Source organism: Ostrinia nubilalis, chromosome 7 (assembly GCF_963855985.1).
Source record: "Ostrinia nubilalis chromosome 7, ilOstNubi1.1, whole genome shotgun sequence".
NCBI lineage: Eukaryota > Metazoa > Arthropoda > Insecta > Lepidoptera > Crambidae > Ostrinia > Ostrinia nubilalis.
Window position 1 is genome coordinate 14,959,476 of NC_087094.1, and position 26,341 is coordinate 14,985,816.

Consider the following 26,341-nt stretch of genomic DNA (forward strand, 5'->3'; position numbering starts at 1 on the left):
TTTGATTAAAATAAGTAGGTAGTTTGTGTTTATAGTTGCATGCCAACTAATTTATAGCTACAACTTTGTCTCTATTTTTTTATGTGTTTAAAGTTGCATAACAACCAATTTCTCTACTTGTCTGTATTTTTTTCCGTCTTGGACATTAACAAAAACTTAAATTGGCATTCTCACATTGACTTGGTTGACTGAAAAAGTTTAGATTTTTCCTAAATTTTTTCAAGGTGCAGGAGTTTGAAAACAAGACTTTGATATTGGATAACCTGATATGAATCTATCAATAGATTTTAAGTTTTAACACTTTCAAATCACATTTAATGTTTGTAGGAAAAACAGTAACCCAAAACAAATTTACCTTGAAAAGAGTGTAGATTTGTAGGTACGAGGAAAATAAACTTTTTGTTAAGTTTGTTTCCCGAGCCGAGTTTTGTTTGCCTACTAAATTGTACGAATTACATAATTGTTTCAAAGAGTCGGTCGTGAGCGTAATATTGTAAACTCATTAAAGGTAAAACGTCAAACCTAAATTACTTTTCTTCAAGGAAAGGATTTTAAATGTCACTTAAGAATCACGTTTTCTGATCTCATAACTCAATTCAAACTCAATAAACAAGCATGTGGTTGGTTAATTAATATTAATTGGACCAATTAGAGGGTTGAATCAATGTTTTTCATTACATAATACGACCCATAGAGACATGCAAATGACACTGTCCGTTAGCCCCGAGCCAGGCATAAGTTATGCTAAGCCGCTACTATCTCGAAATATAAGCCTAAAATAAATAAACACGAATAATCGTAGGTCCCGGCACGTCTAGTTCTCTTATAGAGTTGTAATAGGGTTGATTTTGGAACAAAATTTTGTAGCCTGATGTGCTGTCGTCCGTACACTGCTGAGCCCTCCGAACATGAGTTTATTCCCTAGCCTTTCAGCTTAAAAAAGTTTAATTATGTTATGGTGTATAATAGCGCGATCGCGAGAACTGGCCAGATGGCCTCGTATCGATCGCGGATTTGGCAGGGTTGCCGCACAAGTTAAACATGGGAAAGCACACGTTATTTCTACTGGGAATAATATTTTTATGTGAAAACAAAATGACAAAAATGTAGAGTTCTGTAGATACTACTTATACTATATCATTTAAAAGAAGTTGCTACATAATTACAATAATTTGTAGTAAAGATATCGTCATGTGTTCAAAACTTAGTAAGTAACTTTATAGTTAACGTGAAAAAGCAGACCAACAAATATGAAGTGAAAGATCTAAAGTTTACTTACTAAAACAACAAACTCCATCGAAGCATTATACGTCGTGACAATCAAGTTTAGACGACATTCACCTACCATACATAGGAACGTCGATGCTCTAAGCTCTATATCTCCATACCAGCCCTACTGGTCACTTAGAGCTTTCAATTATTTTTTTTAAATCGCCAAACAATGCCGTTTTGCCAGCCCTGCCTGCACAGTCAGCCTCACTGTTATTGTTAAATCGCAATCTCCGATTAGCATAACAATTGTGTGCGCACTACACACGTCGCACTAATGAATGGATGACGTCGTAGCGACTTTTTTATCGTATTTTAGAACGCCGAAAATCTGTAGCTTTCGTTGGAGATGAAATCTGCTGAAATTTTTAAGTTATTAAATATACGAGTACTTTGAACTTTAACTAAAATAAATAAAGGTTTTAAGTAATGATAATCCTGTTATTAATTAAGTAACTAAATATAACCACATTAACCACCTATTTTCAGCGGTCTCATTTACAGGTTTACAATTTAAGTAACATGTTATCATGGTGTGTTAGACTCTACATTTGCTTGATGTGCAGTCGTCCATATTAGAATAAATAACTTTAAGTCTGAGACATATTTCATAAAGTTTAGATAGATAGCCATCTTTACATTTCAATGTTACAAGTTCACACAATCCCCAGAGGTGTACACAAAAAGCCGTAAAAACAAAAACAGTCGTATCCCCAACCCGAGCAACCCTAATTAAAACGAAACAAAGCGAGGCGCGCCATCGCAATGGTGGTCATAATTCGATAACCTTGCGGGTAAGTGCAACAATAATCTCATAATCCGGCGGCGGGCGACGGCAAACAAAAAACAACGCGACCCGCCGCGACATTCCCACGAGGCAGCGGTTGGCTTTGACGGTACACGTTCCCATTTCGGAGCAACCAAACGAGCCAAATCCGCCATTCGGGGTACGTTTTGTCTTGGCTCTCCTAATAGTCAAATCCGGCTGGATGGATACCTCCCTCTTAAAATTACCGCAGTCTTTGGGGTTAGATAACACGTGCTGGTTTATGACAGGTGGTAGACCTGTCCCTAAGCTTCAGATAAACAAAGATGGATCAAAAATGCAAGAGACAAAAACTTTTCGAAACGACGAACAACAATTTATTATGACAATTTATTGTAATTTAATCTCATGGCAATTGCTCTATAAAAATGTAAGTAGGCTAAATTAATCCGAGTAAGCTGACAAAATCCTTTACTTTGTAGCGAGTGTAGCGACAGTCCCAACAAATGCTAATAGCGGCCAAGGGGATCAAGTAACTTCACAACACTGTAAACTTTTGAAGATTAAAGGTTAAAACGGAGGTCTTTACTCCTGGAGCTCAAAGGACGTCGCTAACGGCTAAGGTCAGACTGAACGTTGAATAAATAAAGCTAGGGGCACATCGCTGATAAACCTGGTAGAGTCGACAATGCGAATTCCGCGCGGCGACTAATTGCAGGCCTGCCCGATAATCCATCCGCAGCGGGCGGCCTCCAAATTAAAAACCCCCCACACAACTGTCCGGCCAGGCCCGGGATTACGCTCCCACGGCGCGAACCACTCACAACCCCGAAAAACGAAGGGTGAAATTCTGTAACTTTGCGCCAAATTCGAAATCCTGAGTTGAAATAGTAATTTATCAAAGGATTTTGAAACTCCCAAGGAGCTATGTGAAGGATGGCTTCCCTTTATCGCAAATTGCAGTCGTGTGCTTATCGAAATTCCTTGGAACAATAAAAAGAATTGGATAACTGGGCATAAGCGATTTCACAGTACGTTACTTTCGATCCCTTATGGCTGAACTAATAACCAATTCTAACTTTTTACAGCATGTTGTATAGCTTACAAAGGATAATGTATTCGCGATGCTCTGTATGCCTAAACGAGTACACCGGTGTATTAATATTCAAATGGCCTTTGGGCGACCGGTGCATGGGATCCCAGCGGTATTAGCCACTGTAATGCAATGCGTCGCTACCTAGTACCTCGTAATGAGAACGCCCTTTGTGTGCTTGGAAATATTTGCAGTATGCACTGGGCCGGTCACTTGACAAAATAATAAATTCTCTCAATTACGATCTGCAGCTGCCGACTTCAATGTTATAATGAGCGTTCTCCAACGAAAGTCAATGTTTAATAGGAAATTGCTGTTGTAAACGTTGTTATAGACCGCATCTGTAGCCCTTGAGTCATTTGATGAGTTTAGGAATAGATTAATGGCCCACTCCTCTTATTTTCCATCAGCGTGATCAGGCGTGTAGCCATTTCCTTCATAGTTTCGAACAGCTGTTGTAAAGGTTACGCCCTTATCCTTGCACCTGCGTTCCCCTCCCCGGTTATATTGTCACTTCACCCCCGAGTGGCTTAATTACAATCCTATTAACGAAATCGTCTCATCGCTCTCCGCCGCTTGACATTTAGGGTTCAAAGATTCAAACAATTAATATTTGATCGCCCTCAATTTCTCCGTGCCGTTAAATTTTCTGTTTATTGCGCAGTATGTGCCGACAACCGTTTTTGTACCATACATATTCGTGAGACCGTTCAGATAACAATCAATGCACTCGTCAAAAGCAATCCACAACCCTGACATTCAGTATTTGTGATTGGTTAAAAAGATTCGTCGGAATCGGCCGAACACGTGCGAGGGTATAAATCCACAAAGGGTTCAATTTTTTTCATTCATCGCCCAAAAAAAACTCTACCGACAATTACCAGATTAGGGCTGAAAAGGTGGGGAACGTATTTTTTCTTTTCAATCGATTGCCGTTGGCCTTTTTCTTTTCGGATGAAGTTTTCTCGCCGGAGAATGTTTTAATTAAAATCGGCGGAAAGTCGGTTGTGGAAGGCGTCCCGCGTAACGGTAGTCGCAGTTTGTAATTTGTATGAGGCAGGCTGGCTCTCAAGTGCGCTCAGTATTATTAATCAGGGGTTCGTTAATTAACTGAGAGCGGCGCGGGCGCGAATCCGACACCGCATATGCGGTTCTCATCTGATTTTTCGATCTTGCTGGCACCTGTTTGCGATGTCAGAATTCAGAAATCATTTTGCGAAGCTTGTCAGTTTTAATAAGACTATTTTTTAAATCTGCGCGAGGGCTGATCGGATCGTTGATTTGAACGAATGTTTTCTACAAGATAAGAGTGCATTGAAACAAAATCTCCCATCCATAACTAAACGAAACAACCTAATGACCGGTGGGTAGATAAATGCACGTAATTTCGCCGCGTCCGCTTAGCTGCGGGCGCGCACGCACGCGACTCGCGCGTCTGCTCAAGACCAGCTTTTTTAACAACTTATACACACAAAACTAGTCTTTATGTCTCTACCAGTAGAATTCATATTACTGAAGAGTGCATAATGACTGACAGACTTCTTTGTGCTTACTAACTCCTGTACCGTTATGTTATGGAAACTGCTTCCGAGTTTGCCATTGTCGATATAACATTATTTTGATTGCTGGCTACAGTGGCAACCAATTAAGTTTTTATCATAATTTAAATGCATAAATCGAAATTTATGAATTAAAGATCACTGTTCTGTAGTTCTGATTCTGTCTTGAAATTCTTCCATATTCATGATACATTGTTGACAGGACTGAGCAAACAGAAGATTTTGAGTTATATTAAAGTTGATACGCTAAATAAGGACCTCTTAAGAAAATCACATATTTCGTCTAATAGGCAACAAAATTACAAGTTTCCGTAGCTTGTGAGTTAAAGCGAATCATGCAGGCGCCATTAATTTTTGTCGCGTCGCGGTAGATTGGCGCAGGCGTCGCTCCTAATGTAATTACAGCAGCTGCTAAGGGTCGCGTCACACGAGCCACAAAGACGACAGCGATCGCAGGCCCGCGTCACAAGAACCACAAAAGACGACAACGATCGATCGAACCGCGTTCGTGACTATTGTTCGCCCGCGAATGCACCACCACATCTGTTTCGTTCCTTTTGCCTCGCCTTGCATAATGAAACCGGCCCATTGTGAGGAAAACATCCACAAAAGAACACGCACCTCGGCTCTGTATTTTATAAGAAAAAATAACAACCTCGAGGCCTAAAAGGTGGGCGTAGACCCAGTCGGAAATGAGAAAGTCGATGCAACTGTTATGACATACGCGGTTCGTTAAACGCTGTCGAAAATAAACAACGCTGCGCGCTTTAACGAAGCCAATTGGGACGTCAAATTTCGAAATATTTTTTGTATCGAAATCGCTTAGCCATTAAACTTTTAAGGACTATATTAATTCGTTAACAATGTGTGCTACAACTATTTTTAACAATAGGGTTACAATTTTAATAACTGCTTTTCTCGTACTAAAAATAATAAACCTATGATTAACCTTATTAACTGTGTTTTTACATTACTGATAGCAACCGTCATAAAGCTGTTGCTGACTTTAAAGGAACATTGAAATTCAAAGTCTTTTAGTGTCGAAGCAGCATTGCTTTGGTTGGGTTTGCATGTTTATTGTAAGGTAATTGCATCCGTGCGTTGGGAAACATTTGGCCGACATTGAGGTCTACCGTCGACACAACTGTTCAATGTAAATACATTTCTTACCGCAGGATTATTATGCTGCTGGCTCAAGTAACACTGTTCCTTTTGGTTGCTTAAATGTTACCGTGAACTCGTTATTATTTATTGCGATACTTTTCATTTCTTTCTTAAAAACTCTTGGATTAATTTCAACAAAGCATTTTAAATTACTACGTTTTAAGATATAAACCGTCTGAGGTCTCACATCTCGTCCGATTGCGTGTAAACTCAAAATTAAATCTTTATTAGCACTTGGTACGCAGATGTAGTCTTGATAGTTGGGAATCATACGTTGTGGATCGTCTGCAGCATTTCCTGCACTCAAAACTGCATTAACTCGGGAGCGTGTTGCGGTAAGTACATTTTTGCTAACTGAAATTTAGCGAGGAGGACCCTCCTATCATAAAAAGTGTGCATTATAAATGCGGGCTGGATTTCGCCTCCTGAGGCGGACGCCTGCGCCGACGATGGCGATTAAGTGCACTTAATACCGACTAAATGTTGCCCGACGGGAACCGCCCGGTTTGTGGACTCCGCTACTCGAAGTCTCATGTAGGGTCTTCAGAAGCTCTACTAGCAAACTTGATATTAGGCATAAGCTGTCTCTTTCATTTTTTAGGGATATCTTCATAAGCAAGAGAGACGAAAACACATTGATGTTGCGTAGTTGAGCCTCGGGTTTTGATTTAGGACGTCATCATCAAGTACACTTCAGACTGATGTAGAGAAGTGCTTAAAATAAAATGATAGGATTTCCTCGAATCTGTAATAATGGTGAAAAGGTTACGACGGACAATGAAAGGCTCATTGATTCAAAGGAAAGATACCTAATAAAAAGTTGAATAAAAAAGAAATTAGAAATGATAATATCCAAAATTCAGACCTCCTTGCTGCTCTCTAACCTAATTACAGTAGCAAGCTGAATTTTAAGTCGAAGTACATAATAAATTGATGTAAGCGGAGCATGTCACTCAAAAATACGGAGATAAAATCAATCGCCACAGGCAATGAGGCAACTAACACCATGACAACGCCACCCAAAATTAGTCTCGCAAAAAGTGACACAGGCGTACATTGATTTCGTAATTGGGCTTCTAGAAGGTTCAAAGAGGGGCACGTCGCAGCCCTAGGGCTTCGTACGGCCCTCGCGTGCGGATCGAACTCCTCTGACAGGGCAATCGCTCCCATCCAGTATGTGGATGCCCATTGACATAACAATTACTGTTAGTTGCGCCTTTTTATTGTACCGTTTTACGTAAATTCTTTCAAGCCTTAAGCGTGCAAAGTACGATATTTAGGTAGCCCTAATTGTCATCGTTTAAGCAACTGTAGATGACAGTAAGCAGTCTCTACCTTATAGGATATAACCGCATGCAAACTTTAGGTTTCGTTGGTTTGTTTACGAGTGACAATCAATATAATTAACAGGGTTCGAAAATATCCGATATTTATTATAAATATCAAAATATCGGATATTTATGATATATATCCGATATATATCAACTTTGATATATACCAATTTTGTATGAAAGCCATATTATTATTTTATTGTATTATTCATGAATACTATTGCATATGTGCTACATAAACATGTTTTTAATGTTTTTAAACCTTAAAATCAGACAAATAAAGCAAAAACATAAAATATTATTTTTAATACGGCAAAATCAACTAAAAAAATAAAAATCTTATGTCAAAAAGTACAAATACAGTAACAAATTTTAAAAGTTGATATATATATATCATCAAAACCGGCTTGATATATATCGGATATATATCCGATATATATCTTGATATATATCCCTTGATATATATCCTCGAACCCTGGTAATTAAATGCCAAAAAGTTTGAACTGTGAGTAAGGGTAAATCATCCTTTAATTAAAAGGAATTCTACAGATAAAAAACGCTAATTCCGAACTGTCCCATCTTGCTTAATATGTAGCAATGTCATATCAACCCTGACAAAGGAATATTTTGCAAGCTCAAGACCGGAACGAGCTGTTGGGAATGAAGCTGCTCTTAATTATCATCTAATTAATCTGAGACTTATCAGGCATTCAATGGCCGCTGCATATCTTTGCATTGAATCAGATCCACTACAAATTAGACTTTGCATCTGTGATTATAAGTTTGCAAATGGATTGATGGTTTCCTGGTTTATTCCGACAAAGCTATGACCCGCAACGATAGCAGGTGTGAATCTACATTGTTACGGTCATCGTTAACTTTGGGACAAACTTCGGTTATTTTATATAATTAAAGGGCGACTAAAATTATATTTAACTCCTGTCATTCATTCATACGCACGACCGAGTGCATATCTTACCGCCTTCAATAGGCAATTAAATTTAAAAGCAATGCTATGTTAATGTGCACCAGCCCGATAAATATAAGAATTTACATTAACTTTTACTGCTCTATAAACAGTGAAGATTACTGATGCAATGATGATTGGAAATGTCATTTAACCCCAGGAGTAAAGTACTTTAGTAGAAATTAAAGGGTAAATGCATCTATTAGTTAAACTATACATGAAAATTCATAAACTTTTAATAAGCAATCGCTTATTTTGAAGTTGGTAGAGTAAAAGTTTAAAAGTTAAGAGACATGGAAAAAGGTTGAGTTTATGCCACAAGTGCGAGTAATTGAGCGAATATAGCAGGAACGAATCGCATTATAGTAAGCGAGGCTTGATTCAGCAGTTGCTGCTTCAGAAGTAAATCGAGCGTTACCCAGGGAGGCTGAGAGCACCCGCGGGCGAATCTTGTGATGCGGCGAGACGTCTCGAGTGTCGATGCTACCTGTGTTGCCCTCTATAATTAACGTTCCACGTTAGGGTTTCCTAGACGCGGTTGGAACGTTTACTCTTGTTAGTCTAATTAAAGAGGCAGCCCGACGAACCCTCCGCGCGTGCCATCCAATGCTACGTTCTGTCAACACATTATCCTATCTCGATCGCTATTAAAGATTCGGATCGTTGAATCGACTCCTTTTATCGCTTGCACTTGCACATCTAAGCAATTTATCTTGATTCTACAATGATGTATTAGGAAGGCCATGAATAAGTCAATAATGTTTTTAGATATACCTGACGCCCTGGACAAATAGGAATGTCGTAATATCATATCTGGAACTGCTATAAAAATTCAGTGTGTTGGGAGTCAGTGAAATAACTGTTGCCCAAGTACGTGGACATGTCCGAGGCGGTGACGGTAAAAAGTTCAAGCTTGCGCCGTGAATGCCATCTGCAGAGCTCGTCAGGACATGGGGGAGCGATAAAAACGATCGCATCGCGCATGCGAATATCGTGTTACGGCGCAGTCATACCAATGGCGACGAGGATCCACTTACAACGAGTGCTTATACGGCCGCGCTAGATATGTGCGCCGATACCGTGCTAAACGTGATAACAAAGCCTCGACAGGCGGTAAACGCTGACGCAAACTCCGTATCTACGACTGTTTACACGAGAACACGCGAATCGTGCCAATGACACGGACGCCGAAAATCGTTACATAAGGTCCCGCAAGGTCAATGTCGCAGCGAACAAAGATCGCGAAAGTGGTCCAACGTTACGTAGCCGGCCGGCTCACACGGATAATTGCGATGTAATCGTCGTAATCCATCCGCGAGGCTGGTTTCCTTTTACGGAGCGCAGCTTGCGGGCGCATAGAAGAAACAGCTGACCGCCGCACGCGCCTCGATGCATATTAATGTCGCACCCGCGGCAAAAACACGAATAAAATCGAAATGTTACGATGAAATATCGAACCAGTTTTAGTGCAGATGCCTCAATTATGCAATTGTCGTATGCGAGCTACGTAAATCAAACTCGACTTGTAATGGATAATCGTTTTATTTCTTTCCCTTTGTGTTTTGCCACCCGCCGAGTCCGATGTTCTTACAATGTACGCGTCAGCAGACTGCACAAGTGTTTTACTCGGAGAGATAATGCAAACTTGTTTCAGATTATTTGATGCAATAAATAATATGTAAGTAGAGCGGATCCTAAAAGTAGGTACTAATTATTTTATTTGATGTAATTGTGAGCGGAAAGAAATGTTTTAAATCGTTTAAATTACCAAGCGATGAAGTATTCAATGAACCATGCCTAACTAACTAACTACAACACATTTGTTACGAGAGAGAACTTTATGTAATAAAAACAAAACTTAATTACTGGAGGAGGGGTTCAATAATAGACATATTTCCACTCGGCGAGTTCGATTGGGAGGTTTGTGTACAATGAGTCGGAGGGATCTCATTGTCCTGCTCATAAGTGGAGCCCTGACATTTCTCCCCCGCAGAGCCGCAGCTGCCGTTATCATTACCGATACAATAAAAACTAAACTCCGACAACTCGGTACGCAATTACATGTTTACACAAAACACGCTAAGATCTCCCACAATTCTGCGTTGTACAAGTCAATTTGTATTCACTCGTATAATTTTGCATTATCACTCTACCATTTTCGCGAGCGAGCTGCGCGCATTCCTATTACATAAATGTCAACCTTTATGATTCTCTAATAGCTAATCGCTAGAGAGTGCAGCTGCTTAAGGCACGTACTGGATAATCATAGATTGCTAATGGATATTAACTCGATAACCGACGGCAGACTCGATGGGGGTTGGAAGCGATCCAACGAAGATACTTTATGGGCACGCATAACAATCAACGAACACGGCCGTTCTTGTAGAGTCGATTACGTAAATTACAGCATTCATTGCTAGAATCACTTCCATTAAGTGTGTTACATTCGTTTTATGTCCATTTGCAATCTGCATGATGTCTTCTATATTGATTATGAGTCAATTCAAACCGCCGAATAAATTCATTAGAAGAAACATAACACCAGCGAGTCGTAAGCTAAGTTAGAATACGAAATGACAAACATAACATCTTTGGATGAGATGAAAGGGTGTATTGATAGTACAAATTGAAATTATTTCTATCTGCATTGCAAAACTAAGACTCGCTAATAAGTCTATTAGTCATAAAAACACAACACCACTTACATTACATTACCCTTATGATTTATTCGCGAATAACGACTTTAATTATGACCGGTATTCGATTAACAAAATAAATCGATGGCCAAGCGAGTATTTTTCAGCGATTAATCGATGTGACAAGAATAGCACGGCGCGTGTGCATCTGGTGGGGCAGTTCATTAGTTGTTTATAGTATCATAGGCGCGCAATTTTCTGGATAAAATATGTTAAGCAGCAGGTGTCGGGAGGTCGATGACGTTAGACCTTTCTATTCTCTGTCGCGTGCCCTGACTGCACATGCTGCTGTTATTAATGCACTCCTGCGCAAGCTCACAACCTGTCAGCACCCGGTTTTTATGGGCATTAAACGGACACTTTGTTTAAAATTCACATCTTTAATTATAACAACTTTCATATGTAAGTTTCCTGGATGGATTACTGATTAGGTTTTGACTGTGGCTTGAATAAGCGGTTTCTTCACTTAGCCAGTCCAGATTTTTTATTATTCAGTGATAAAAGAAAAATTACTCTTTAATTGATGTGAGGGAACTTTTTTACACCTTTTTGGGATCAATCAAGTAAAATTTCACCATACAATAATTAAAACAATGAAAAAACCTCATCTAAGAACTTACACAAAAACGATAATTAATAACGTGTTACCAAGTCACGCGCGCACGCGCCAATAGTCAGGACTTTTTTAAAAGGAAATAATAAAATAATTTTGATCTTTTTTCACATGTATAACACTACATCTCGCTGCCCTGGTTTCGAAGAAATTAGAATGTCGAAAAAAGTGGAAACAACGGTGTATTGCGGTAGTTGTGAACATAATGGCCTTAGCCTCTTCAAGGAATGAGTGATAAACAGGTGTATGTCACTGAACTTTTGCATATTTTGCAAGTTGACTTTAACAATAATTATGTCACCCCTGTAGTAAATACGTGTAATGTGTTTTTATAGAAGAGAGGAATTTTGCCAATACAAGCTTATCCTCACTGAAAAAGTATCAAAAATGTAATTTATTAAATTGGCGAAATAAATTATCTGAATTTAAAGTAAAATAATTAATTTAATGGCGTACTAATAGTATGTAATACGGGAATTCGATACGCATTAGATAGCATAATTAATTCATAAGATTTATTTGTGCAGCAAAGCAATTTGATGTAATTTATGGGACTATTTAAGGTAATTAGTAATTTGATCAGAAAATCAAAACGATGATGAATTACAACGGTTTAATAAGTGTTGAAAATGTTTAATAGCAGTTCCCCGGTTTGCTATACGAATAATATAGTAGCTATATTATAGCATTCTGCGGAGTAAATGACGCATTACGCTACGCCTTCTTTCGCCAAACATCAAGCGATCGATGCGTTTTAAACCAAAGAAAATAGCAATTACTTGCTACTTGGGTGGATCAATCAATATTAACTAATATTGGAAAGGAATAGCAATGAAATATGGGTTTTTATTGGCGGTCAAGCTGTAAGATCCTGGCTACACAGGAGTTGCAGCGGTGGGAACGAGAGGTGGGAAATTGGGAATAGTACTGGTCTTGAAAAAATCGACATCCTCAACTACTTGAGAAATAAATAACCTAGTCCTACGACTAGGTTTTGATACATTTGGGATTATTGCTAACCATAATAACTTACAATGAAGTAATTCTTTGCTGACAGCTCAGTTGTTTAAAGCAATATTTTGTTTTCGTACCTACTAGTATATTTTTGGCACGTGTAAAATATGTAAATATGGGTATTACGTTATTTTTATTCAACTTCCCGCCTGAAACTGTCGTGAAAATGCCGTGTTAGTTAAAATTAAAATACAAGACACAATATACTTTTGTGTTAACATAAATCTGCATCCAGCCGAGACTTAGTAATTATAGAATTTTCGCTATAAACGGTTGGGGGTTGTGTTGTACCTAATATTGAAGCAAAAATGTAAAGCTTTAAAATTTCACATCGACCTGAACCGAGGAGGGTGCCATCGACAGAACAGGTCCCGTGACTTTCTTCGCTTCGGGACAATGCTGCCTAAACCGGGCCTTCACACCTGCCTTGCTAGCGAAGGGGACGAATTCCTGGCTAAGGGTGCGCTTGTTAAGCTCCTTCGGGTGTCACCGAGCGAGGAATGTAATTATAACAGAAAAACCCAGCAGGTTCCATCGAGGGCAACGCCAGACAAATAAGGAACGGTCTTCCGAATTCCATTGAAATATCAAGTAACCAGACGTTTAGACGGAGCACGAATGTTCATACCTGAACAAATATAAATATCGCGGGGACGGCGCGTAATTATAAACTGGGCGAGCCGAGGTGTCGAGATACCACGAGTCCACGATACTATCGAAACGTTTCGTTTAGCTTTAACGTTAACGTCGGGTATTTAAACGGAGAATTTAATAAAATGGTCAACCGGCCGCGTTGTCACACTGTCGATTTATCATGACGTCGATGGGAGTGTCGATACGGGATTCGAATGCATCGGCATTTTTATATGTTCATCTGTTTAAGTTAAGAAATATTCATCGCCTTTTAAAGAATTTTTAAATGCTTTGAAAAATGGTGATAAACCAATTCGGTGTGATGCAAAAAGATCGTTAATTCTTTAGTTCATCTTTATTTCGATTAATCTTGGACAAGTCTTCTTGCATTTTGAACTGTTCAATTTAACGAGGCTACCGAGTATATGGGTAAGACAGAAAAAAATATCGATATTCGCTAGGAGTCACATTAAAAATTCAAATACAACATACTCGTAGTTGTCTGTTCAACAAAGCGAAATGTCATTGCAGACAGAGGCACGAAGCCATCGGACAGGCTTAACATGATACAGGCGGATTACCATCCCATTTAGGCGGTGCCTCCCGAATTCAGGCGCCCATGAAATATTGATGCCCGCTCCTGTAAAGGCACGTGCCACTTAAACATCGTGTCTCAGTTTGAGACAATCGTTGGTCAAATTACCCAGTGAAACTATGATATCGTCAAGTTGAGGATTTACGAGTAACAAAACGAATCTGACAATACGCTTTTGGGTGCTCTACGACTCTACGTGGATAAGAAATCATAAAATAAATTCTGACAAACAATAACATTGAAAATGTATTTAAACGCTACGATAGAAAGCTTTTGCGGTTTGCCTGCCTTCGTTACAGACACGTAAACTGGCGCTGTGTGTGTGTGTGTGAGTGTAATCAAAATGCCTTCGTGCATTAGACCTTAATGAAAGGGGGACGAAAGTTTGATAGCGCCGTAAAGTTTGGAAACTTGAGACTCCACCTTCAGTTCCAATGCCGTTAGTGTAAAATGGTTGCATTTCGGAAACTACACGGAATGCCGAGTCAGCGCGACAAATGACAACGAGCGTGAAGAAGCAAAATTAAACAATATACCGGATAAAAGGGGCCAAAAAACCGTAGCAAGACCATTAGGAACCCGAAACCGAAACGTACTCCCCTCAGCCGAGGACCTTTTGCTGTTTTTGTGCGCCATGTTGAATATTAACTCTGGCGACATATTTGAGATCGTTCCAACTTCAATTTCTGTCACATCATTAGTTTGAATAATCACCTATTGTCCTGTCGCAGTTTCGAAATCATCATTTTACATCGAAACATGAAATTATTAGTGAATTTAAATATTTACACAATTCAAGGACTTGTTGACGTTAAAAAATACAAATCGATGGCGATCAAACTCACAAAGCGGCATGGCATCGTCCAGCCGTGTAATTCATTTGATCCGTTGACAAACAATCAGCTGAAATAAAAACACATTGGCCCTGTGACATGGATTGAATACAGGCCCCTCACAGTCCTCACACGCCCTCTCCTAGTCGCTTGCATCGGAAGCAACAGAAATGCAGTATTATGCAGCAATCTGCCAACGGAGGGGTGCCCCTCCTCGTATCGTATTCCTGGATTAATTGCAGTTTACCCTCGGCCCGGGGCAGATATTACCGAATTATATCACGCGAAATTAGCAACCGTTGTAATGTCGAATTAATAATAACTTGCAACGGAAAGGAAGGTACAATCTTGCGGTTGAATTAAGGGCACCGAATAACGATAACGACTATGTTATATGAGAAGATTCAAGATTTCCGTTATACAAAAAGCCGAAGAAATATGTATCCACGTTGTAATTAAGCGCTAATTTTAACATCGCAATGAAGACAGAGAACTAATGGCATAAATTAACAGGTTTGATCTTTCGCATTTATTAGTAACGTCGTAATCTTAATAAAGATTTTATTTTCCAATTCTAAAATATTTTTTTTGTGATCTATGAAATAAACGTTCATGTTATCAAGAATGGCCGTAAATTAAAAACACATCTTTCAAACTACATTTTAATTAAGATGTAAATGCTTGTAGAGATGCTTAATCTTACTCGTTTTCATAATTAATTAATACCTGTTAGAATAGGATTCTCTTTTGAGTTTTGAAAGCAATTAATAAAGTGGACAGCTGAATCGCCCACTAAATTCCAGTCGGCAGTCCCGGTACAAGGAATGCAATTGGACAATGCGTCGACGACTCGACGTCTATCTTGATAGATGGCGTCCAATAAATAGTTGACTTAGCTGTCTGCCGAGGACCTTTCGAATGCCTCCCCGCTTGTTCAGACGTGTATTTTTGAAGCGAGATAACAGCACCAATGAGCAGATCATCGACGTATACCTGATACCAATGAGAATGCATTCAAATTGGAATTCTCCGCGTACGTCTAGGTCGGAAAGGCGAGCCATTGTCTAACAGCTATTTCCCGACGGGATGTAACAATGGAATTCGGAAGACATTATTCTCTATCTGTCTGCGATGTGATATCTACAGTTGCATTGTAAACATTTAGCAGAATTACGACTTGGTTATTTAGTCTGAACGTGGTGTTGCAATTTGCGGTGCAAAAACTTTCAAGCAAAACTTATTTATACAATTAGTATTTTTTGCCGTTTACAAATGACCTTTATGGAACCTTGCAGTTTGCTGCATCAAAATCTTGGTGATGTCATGAATTCGTGCTATCGCCTCCGGCAACTTAATGCTCGATTTATGGTTTATAATTTAGATAATAGTTTAGGGATTCTAAAACGTCCATCCAAAATCATCTTACTAATTACAGACATTTGTTCCGTGTGGTAGAAGCTACATGTTTTTAATCAGACCTAACGAAGTATAATAGAATTATGGCACGGAAGAAAACTTTTAAGAGTTAATAAATTCGACTATCGGATCACTCAGCCACCCACTGTAGTGTTCTTCATTAAAATTAAAAGTGAACCAGATAAGGAATCGTGTTATTTGTGAGTGAGTAAACATACGAAAGGTTAAAAAACAGTTTTCACGTGGCGGTCGTAATGACACGATACAAGTGATGCAAGATAATATCGCACCGTGGTGGACACATGCTGACTAGTAAGTTGTTGAAGCTAGAGATTTATTTCCTAAATAAAAATAAATAATTAAGGTTGTAAAATGGTCTCACATTCCTATATTTTGAATGTCTGATAGTAATAAACACTACGGAATGTCAAAGGTGAAACTGCGACAGGCAAGGCAGGTGCTCATACTGTGGACGCAGCTGCGACTGCGAATCGACAACAAAGTAGCATTCGATATATTTCGCGAATAAAATTGTTCATAAATGGTGTCCGAGACCGCAATTAAAACACATCGATACCAATCACGACTTTTTTACACGAAACGGACACAAAAAATCCAAGATTTGATTTGATCAATAAGGGATATGGTTTCCCAGAATGCGTGCAAATTGAGTTGAACCTTGAAAATTTAGGTACAATAATCGGAGCTTGTAAATAGTTAGAATCGAATTCTTTAACTATGTGGATCCAATGGATCTCACCGTTCACACGCAGGTGACGCAGGCCACTGTCTAGTACCTATGACGATAGTCTACGAAACTTTCGAGTTCGAAGTTAAAACTTAAGAATAAAGGGAAAATATTGAAGTGGAACAACATTGTGGTACATTTTAGTTCGGAGCGCTCAGCCGTCGCTGTTGGTTACTTAGCCCGTTTCGACGAAGCACCGATAATTGCATTAGCGTGGAACCAGTTCCTCTGCCTCGCACGCCCTTTGACTGCGCTGATTCTTCTTGACAGCAACACGAGAGCATCTTTGTGTGGGCGATAGGAACCAATACCAATAATCAACGGCCATTAGCTATTATTTTTGATTTTGGAAGCGCATTTTCAAATGTCAGACTCAGGTTGTCTTTTGTCTTGTCACAATTTGGGCATAGCAAATTAAAACAACTGCTTTAGTCAAACCAAAACGTACGAAAGTATAATTTTAAAAATGGATGACTTCATTCAAATCAAACTACAGTTTGTTCCCAGTACCTACGTAAAGATAATGTTTATCTGCGTTTAGTCATCGATGAACGTCGATAGTCGATAAATGAAGTATTTGATTAAGATTTATTATACTGGTTATAGGACTTTTCCTACATCAAGAATGGTAATTTAACAGCTGATATTTTCAATTGAATCGCTAACGAGGGCAATATAGGTAGAGTTTGTGTAGGTATAGTGTTTGTAGGTATTACCCAAGGTTGTTCACATTCCACGTTCACCGAGGCTAGACTTGCGTGACCCGACTGCTTGGAACAAGCACAATATAAAATCACCAGTGAAGTAAAGCTGTTTTGGTACCGTTACAAAAGGTATCGAGCCTGTTTAAAAGGCAGGTAAAAACAGTGCAGTGTTTTTGCTGACAGCAAGTTTAAAAGTAAAACCAATATTTATTTATAAAATAAAATAACATTACGAGATAGGATCTTGCAGAAAGTTCTTACATGTACAAATTTCATTAAAACCAATATCTGATGAAGCGCCATTACAAAAATAAAGTATTAATTCAACGTGACGGCTCTGTCGAACATCATTCACGTCACGGACATTGATCATTAATTGTGTTAAGTACTAAATGATAATCAATACAATGCCAGCGGATCGCTAAAAATCGACGAGTGCAAGAAAGACGAAATGAATTACGACAAATAAATGACGCGTCCATGCTTTATACCCTTCAAACTGGTTTAGTGGCGTTGTCTCCGGTGTATGAGTGCGCACGCGTCAAGGCTCCGACAGTAAAATATAAATAAACAATAATGAAAGTTGAACGACCAAGCTGGTGACTCAGATTTACCTGACCTGACCGCTGCGGATCTTCACAAAGCTTGGCTCTCGCGTCACTTTGATCGGTAGATCTAGATGTGATTTTGGAATGTGGTGTAATCGTCATCAATCAAATTACTGAAAAGTTAAGCTACAGAAAGGAAGTTGAACGAACACTGATGATTCGGTGACTGACCAGATCCACAATTGCACATGATAAAATTTCTCAAAAGATCAAGAATTTAAGATTTACATATTTTGGTAAAACAATAAAATTCGTTACGAACTAATAACTGAGTGAGAGATTTAGCACATTTTTATCACGATCACGACCACTACGGATGATATGAATTACAGATTTATGGTAGACCATATCGTAGCTTCTCGAAAAGATAGTGGTGGCTGATGAGTGGCTGGTGAACTTGAATGAAAGTTTTAATTTCATTTGAATGAACATAATCACTAACAATTTGTAAGGTAAGAAGCAATTTGTAAGCCTACAAGTAAGTCTCTTGGATATGTTGCAAGTAAACTGAAAACGTTTAGAGCCTGGAATTTCCGCAGTGCTGAGACAAAAACCGCGATTCTTATGCCAAGTTCCAAAACCAAATCTGAACGAATGAATTTCCCGTGGTAGGTAGTCGGGCATGCACGGCCGAGGGCCAATGCGCCCGCGCACGCTTCTAATGACAGGGGCGCGCGGGGGGAGCGGCGACCGGTCGCGACCGCCCTGAGGTACGTAGCCGGGAGGGAGCCGTGTGTACTCAGCTGATGGGGATTAAAATGCTCATTGTTGAATAAAATTTACTTAATGAGAATTTTATCGTGGCGATAAGCTGTGTTGTGATACGTTTCAATTGCGTCAGCGAGCGTGCGTGCGAAATCAATGAGCTATTAATTTAATTAAAGTTTTATCGATAAGTCTTCTTACAAGTTAAACAATAATGAAAATTCGATGCAAATTATTGCACTTAATTCTACCATGCGTCTACGCCTTATCAGTGTGTGTGAATTTGCATAAACAATAAAACAGCACAAACTGAATCTACAAAACGATTTCCTTATGAAGACGACGTAACTTATCCACCCTAAAATGATGGCATAACTCAAACAGCTAACAAGTTAAAATTAATTCACAGACTACATCTACAAAACTCGCAGCCTACGTACCGTCTGTCTCGTTCTAAAGTGATTTAACTGAGTGCATGCCTCGCGCACACTTACCACAGCGCAGCCGGGAACCCGTTCGGTGTCCCCCGGCGCGGCCGGTTAGAACTCCTAACTTTTTATTTTAGAGCTCACCCTTTGTGGCTTAGGTTCGCGTGAACGCCCTACTGCCTGCCCCGAGTTCTTTCTTTTGTACCTCGTCAATTGTTCAACTTTCGCGCCAGACATTTTGCAGTTCTGAAAACGTTAACTATTTTTCTGACGGGATCCATAAATTGGACACCTTGTATGCTTTTTGACGTGCGTTTGTTACTTTTGTTTGGAGTTATTTCGTTCGTGGATTTCTCGATGTATCTGGGTATTTAAGCACTTTGATACAGGGAACTCGCTTGATATTTCAGCAGCGCGACTTTAAAATGATATTTAATTTAATCAAATCATCATGAATTTACAAATGATGGGTGTTTAACTTTAAAACTTGTTTAACTACAAGAAAAGAGGTCTCAAGTTTGATCCTCGCAAAGCAAACATTCTGTTTCTTCTGGAAGTTTTCATAAACATTTTTTTATAATAATTGTTGTTGCATTGTAACTTTGTTCATAATTGTTATTTTTAAGTGTACATGTTGTTATGTAACAATGTTGGTAGACCTAATAAATAAATAAATTTAAAAAAAATGTTTAATTAAGTAGATACATACTATAATGAAGTATTGCTTAGGTATTGTATTGTGGCTTTGCTCTGTCTGGGACAAGATGTCCAAGGAAATTGATTTATGTATTTAAATTCGGCGCGGATTTACTCACTTCTACATAATTTTTTAAACTATATTGACCTATTTTCCTGCAGTTCGGCTTTCGTAGTAACTAGCTGCTGTAACGTGACAGATAAGGGTGCCGACCAGCACTCGAGTCAAGTGTTCTGTTATCAATTATTTTGAACCCTACGCAGGCCCTTCTTATCGCCGCTTATCAGGAAACAAAAGTGGTTAAAACACTGTTGCTGTCACCTAACTGCGTTTATGTTGGCACGTTTTTCATTTTCGCATTTTTGTTTCATGGCGGACAAATGACGAAATAACAAACACAATTTCTATCTTAAAGGCTGAGTTGCACCATCTTACTTTGACTTTAACAAACGTCAAAAATCTGTCAGACTCTATACAAAAAACGCCGGTTAATTTAGTTACTGCCAAAGTAGGATGGTGCAACTCAGCGCAAGTGTTCGGGTAAAACTTTTGTAAATATTTATTTAATTTCCCGATTAGTATTATTAGTGGCCGGTCGATCTATTCTCATAAATAAAACACTGGATACTCATCTTTCACATTATATTGCCTTATTTTAGATACAATTCATCACTTAGCACAAAAGCGCGCGGAGTCGTCTCCGCGCGTCCCTATAACCCTTTCAGCACGGATTGTACTAAACTTGCGTTGACACTCAAAAAATTCTAGAGGTCGCGGATTTTGATTTTGCTGCGCCGAAACGGTCTCGATCGTTTGTGCATTACCTATTCTAACCGTTAGAACATACGCGCGGGGAGAAATACTTGCACGTGACGCGTCAGGACTTGTGCAAGACAGGAGTCATGTTTGTTGACGGCCGAGGAAGACGTGAGTGTTTTGTTTCTATATTTAATGTGATATTTATGTTATGAATCTTATTTATTTCATTTGTTTATATATCCTTTGACTATAAAACAAAAAAATATTACAGTATTTATCAACATTTTCTTATAAAAAGAGCCATTTTGTTGCGAGCGCACGTTCGTGCGTTGTCGTTTTATGTTGTGCTTTTAGCTAACATTGAAATAATACTAAAATGTTCTATTTTTCAACAGGTTGTGCTCTAAACGAGAATCTGGTGGAACAACTGATCGGAAATGGGTGCACATCTGACTTGGAGGAGGAATCGGACGAGGAACAACTAAGCGAAGCTTTTCTGTTTCTGGAAAATGATGCAGATAGTCCACACAACGGTGAAAGGAATGAGTCTGATGAAGAAATGGGAGTCCCCTTAGCACAACTGCGGCAATTAAATGTGACAGAGCCTAGAAATCAGCCCGCAGCCTCTACCAGTGGTCTACCAAAGCAAGAAAGACGCAGAATTTGGCGCGCAACTAACTTCGAAAACCAATGCCATGATTTTCCACCAAGAGTAACAGCTGGTGAGGTAAAGAAATTAAGGCTAAGGACTTGCTGTGGTTCAGATTGGACCTTACTGATGCTCTGATTGCTTCGGTTCCTCAGGCTGATCAAGTTTTAGAAGATGAAGCTCCTATTTCTGAACCATCAACTAAAAGATATAGACCAGCTGTAGTTCCATCGTCAGATAAACGATTGGACAAATTTAACCATTTCCTGATCTCACAAGAGGTAGAAAATGCAGGTTTGAGAACTGCACGTCTTCCACTACTATCCGTTGCACAAAATGCAACGTTCATTTGTGCCTTGTTAGGAATAAAAATTGCTTCCTAGCATGTCATACCACGAAATTTTCTATTTGATTAATATTGTTATAAGTATGATGAAGTATAAAATGGTAGGAAATATTTTTGTTTGTTTTTGAATAATGTTTTTGTTCAATAAAGGTGTCATTATTATGTTACTCAAAGTAATTCTGTTCTTAAGTCTAAGAATATCGAAAATGCTAGATATTTTTTTTAAATGTTGTCATTAAAATGTAATTAATATGCGAGATTAAATACTTATGTTGATGAGACTGATAAATAGGGCTATAATAAATAAAGTACTTATAATTAAACAAACTTTGTATGATTTATTTATGGAATGCACGCTCCTGCGTTAGCTGAGTAGAACCTGGAACGCACGTACGTGCGATGTCTATTGGGGGGAAACTAGAGGGGGGGGATTTATTTTACTATTTTTGTTGGTGACTTTGATTGCTATGGGTTACATATAAATACAAGTTTTTTCAAGTTTTCACTTTTTGTTCTGTCGTACTGAAAGGGCTATTCTGACGTTTGATCCTAGTGTGACATTGACGTATTGTCAATGTCACTATGACAGCAACTCATTGGCCACAACTATATCGTTATTTTAACGTTTTAGATTTTTCATAATTAACAGTATATTAAAATTAACACTACTAATGTGAAAGAAGCTCTGTTAACATTTTCAGGCCTAGACTGCTGAACCAATTTTGGTTAATTTTAGTATTACATTAGACCAATGTTTAGAAGGTCATAATGTTAACTTTTAAATAATGAAAGTTTCTTAAGTAGGGATCCATCCATTAAAATCCATCGTAGGCATAAGGTACTAAATTAACAATTAAATAAATGAATTACTTTGTGTAGTTATTGATAAATTAAATTTTCAATATACATATGTAATATGCGTAAGCATTAACAGGAAAACTAAAATAAGATTTACGGGTTTTTCACATAACGATATTTTAAATAAGTAGGTAAGTACCTAACTACCTACATATCCATTTATCATTATCGAACACGAAATTGTTATAGTCACGTGTTAGGTATTATCACTATGCGGTTTAGTTATTACGCAAATAGCGAACAGATAAATCTGTGCTATATTTAGTTTATATTGATACTGAGAAAAATGATTTTAAACTTCAGATGTTAATAGCAACGGCACCTCAAGTTAATCACTGTAGGACCTTATGTGGTTGTTGTAATAAGGGCGATTTCACAACAAAACAGTTTGCCGAAAAAGTTACTGCTTTGGGTTTTTTTTTTTAATTTTATTTGTGACAATCTCATATATGAATGAAGTCTCCATAATTAGGAGGCATAAGTAGGTATAATTTTATCGAAGCATTCATATGATCAGATTGTTCATTATAACTTAGGTACTCAGAATAATAATATTAAAATTATAAAGATTACGAATATCAATTTATTACTATTTACGCATTGGATAGTCACAACTTTTCGATGAAATTCATAAAAAAAAATTCGAGTAAGTAGGTAGGTATGTATGTACATAATAAGCAAGTGATAAAACAGTTATTTATTGGCATTGCACCTGATTGACCTGTTGATATTCTTGCATATACCTACATAATATAACGAGCATTTTGTTTACATAACTCAAAAGTTCAGTGGCCTCAGATACGTATATTTATATTTCAACAAACTATTCAATAAATGACATTGGTAAAGTTATTTTACCGCAATATTGTCACACTACTTATTAGTTTAATAACAATCTTTTTTTATACGTTGCGCGTTTTTCAATATAAACGGCTGAATAGATTATTTTTTCTATGTCTATACATATCGGACCATTTATATCGGGCGGGAACCTATTATTACTTATTAAAATCATTTTTGAAGCTTTTAGTAACCTAAATAAAGTTTTTGAAATTATATTAGACGCGTTTTTTAAGGGACAGACTTGTGGACAGACCGAAAACCATGCAGGCGAAGCCGTGAGCAGAAGCTAGATGAAAAAAAAAAACATTTGATTACTACACACCCTAAAATGGACCTAACATACAAGTAATACTGTTAACATAGTTTTATCAATAATGGATGACCCAGTTAAAGTCACTTAACTGATACTCTCTATCTATCTAGATTTCGTGTGTGCCAATGAAAGTTTGTTTCAATATGTAGGTAGGTATCAGCCAAAACAGGCGTGCAGTGCTTTATTTAGGTAGGTAAAATAAATTACAAATGTATTGGTAATATTCGAAAAAGTTTTCTTTTACATTACATAGTATAGCTTCTAAAACACAGTAAAATTGGCCTATGCACGCGCAGTGATCGCCATCGCCGACGCGATCTGCACGCGTTGGTTGGTTTGGCTGAAGCTTAAAAAGCGATTTCTATTTATTTACTCTTTTTATACAGTTTTTTTTTTCTTTTTAATAAGATTATGATCAATTTGTACTTAATGCACAAATTGTATTTAATTTAGTGCTTTTTATGACAAGCTCACCTAGAATAATATGTTTATTTAACTAGTGCTATAATAATCTTTCAAAGTACCCAAGTATGTTACTTGTGTCACAGAATGGCAGACTGACTAATTAATTGAAAGGTCAGTGCTCTGTTGATAATGAAAATTTATGCAATAATAATACAAGCAATGATTAGACCAATTAATGGCTTATGATGGCCATGGTACCAACTTTTGAGATTGTATGCTGTTCAAAAATAGCTACAAGTTGTCAAACTTTAAGTTTTTTTAAATTAAAAATGTAAGTTTAAAATGTGTCTCTTCATAAATGCAAAAATTCTAAATTACAGTAAGTAACTACAGTTTCTTAAAGTTTACAAAATACTAACCTTTTACACTATAGTACTGACTGATATACAAGTTTTATCCCGGAGTTATGAAAGTTCAGTAGTAGGTGTATAACTTCATTTCTATTCGTAACAATGGTTGCTTGTAGTCAGAACCTAACTTGGTTTTTACATAAGAGATTGATGTGATACCTACTTGGAAATTTTGGGATCTAATACCTACATCATATGCATTAGTAATGTAATTAAGTTTTGTGTGAATTCAGTTTTGTCAAATCCTTAAAACTGGCATATCAGTTGATAACCAGTATTATCTTTGTGTACACTTCATATCTTTAAAACAATGTGCGTTTGTTTCAGTTTTTTATCTTAACATCAATGGAGGAATGACTTATGATAATGACCAACTTTAAAAATTATTTCAAGTTCAATGATTCCGCTGATAATGAAATTTTATTTAATTAAGTAACAATTAACTATTCAACCAGAATTTAAGTAATTTTGCTTAAAATTTACACATTTGCTCTTTGAACTTCTATTATTAGTCACGTTGAACAGCGTTAAAATGAAAATTCTAGGTAAGTACAAGTGTCAAATCGTCTCCAATGGGAATTTGTGTTCAACAAGGACATGATATTGACATCAGCCAAATCATACAGTAGAATATTAGTAGAATCGTACAGTAGAATATTAGTAGTAGTAATAGGCACATAGTATCCCTTTACACCATTATTATAAAAGGTAGCAATTTTATTCAAGAAGTCATAATAATTACCTATTAGATCCTTCAGTCTAAATATTGGATGGACCAAGATTTTTATAGATATTATTATTGTAAAATAAAGTACGTAAACCGACCTAAACAGAATAGAAACTTGATAGTTACAGTTAGTTTTGAATTTTGATAGGAGAATAATTAACTTTTTAAGTTTCAAGACATTTAGAGGTTTGAGATCATGTTAAGTTTTAAAAAAGGTAGGTATTATGTTACCACGCACCAGTAAAATATACGCCGAATTCTATTACCTCTATGGATTAATACTGTTTGAGTTTAATAATGTTAAACTGTAGTTAAATGTCTAGTGTGAGAAGTAGACAGATGATTTCATGTCTCTTGAAGGTGTTGTTTTGATTAGCATATTTAGCATTAAAAACAAAAGTGTACGCAAAAAATCGACATTCGTCTGCTAGTTAGCTATTTACAATGGACGAAACTGGCAGATTGTATAATAATGCGTGCGTAAATACTACTTATCACATATTGACGTACCTAGGTAGGTAGGTGGCAGAGTCTAGCGGCTCTTCTCACAGAAGAAAAGAGCAACCTGTCTCCGATGTTCGCCTCATTCCAACGCAATTTGTTACTATTACGAGCACGACTCCGGCCGATTATTTAACAAGTCAAATGCTCAGCGACGCGCCGAGCGGCCCAGCGTCTATTCCGAGGGCGTTCAACCTTACCAGCACGACCTAGCAACACCACGGTTCTTCACAATGGCCATGACATCGAAAACAACAGCCTCCGGTTACTGGAGCATTGACTTTTCGACCGCCGCCAAAACTTCGGCGACCGTTCATTTATTTACTAACAGAAAGTTATTACGACTCACCTGTCAGATGACTCGGAGCTGTCGTATCTGTCGAAGCATCTTTTCTTCCTGTCGTCGCGGTCGTCGATGTTTGCTTCACGCGATTTTAGGGAATTCGTCGTCGTGACGACCGCCGCGGAATCATTCGCGGCCACGCCGCGCGTATCACTTTTCTCACACGATGCACTCGTTTCTAGTTCAGTGTATAACGATAACTTCACTTCATCGCCGTCAAATGTTTCCCCACTGCACTTTTTTGTGTCACCATGTCCTGGGCCGGGCGCGGAAAAAGTTAAATCGTTCATTTGTTTCGGGCCGGTGCGGTCCTCGGGCGACCCATCCGCCATCTTTGAGCGCACGAGT

At 38.0% G+C, this 26,341-nt stretch overlaps 1 protein-coding gene across 1 annotated transcript in view; it reads right to left on the reverse strand.

Moving 5' to 3' along the window:
- The window catches only part of LOC135073394 (zinc finger protein jing homolog), a 137,063-nt gene extending 110,722 nt beyond the window's left edge, over positions 1 to 26,341 (reverse strand). Inside the window, exon 1 of the mRNA XM_063967569.1 lies at positions 26,000 to 26,341. Coding sequence (XP_063823639.1) covers positions 26,000 to 26,325 — 326 coding nt within the window. The 5' untranslated portion in view covers positions 26,326 to 26,341. The remainder of the gene's footprint in view (positions 1 to 25,999) is intronic.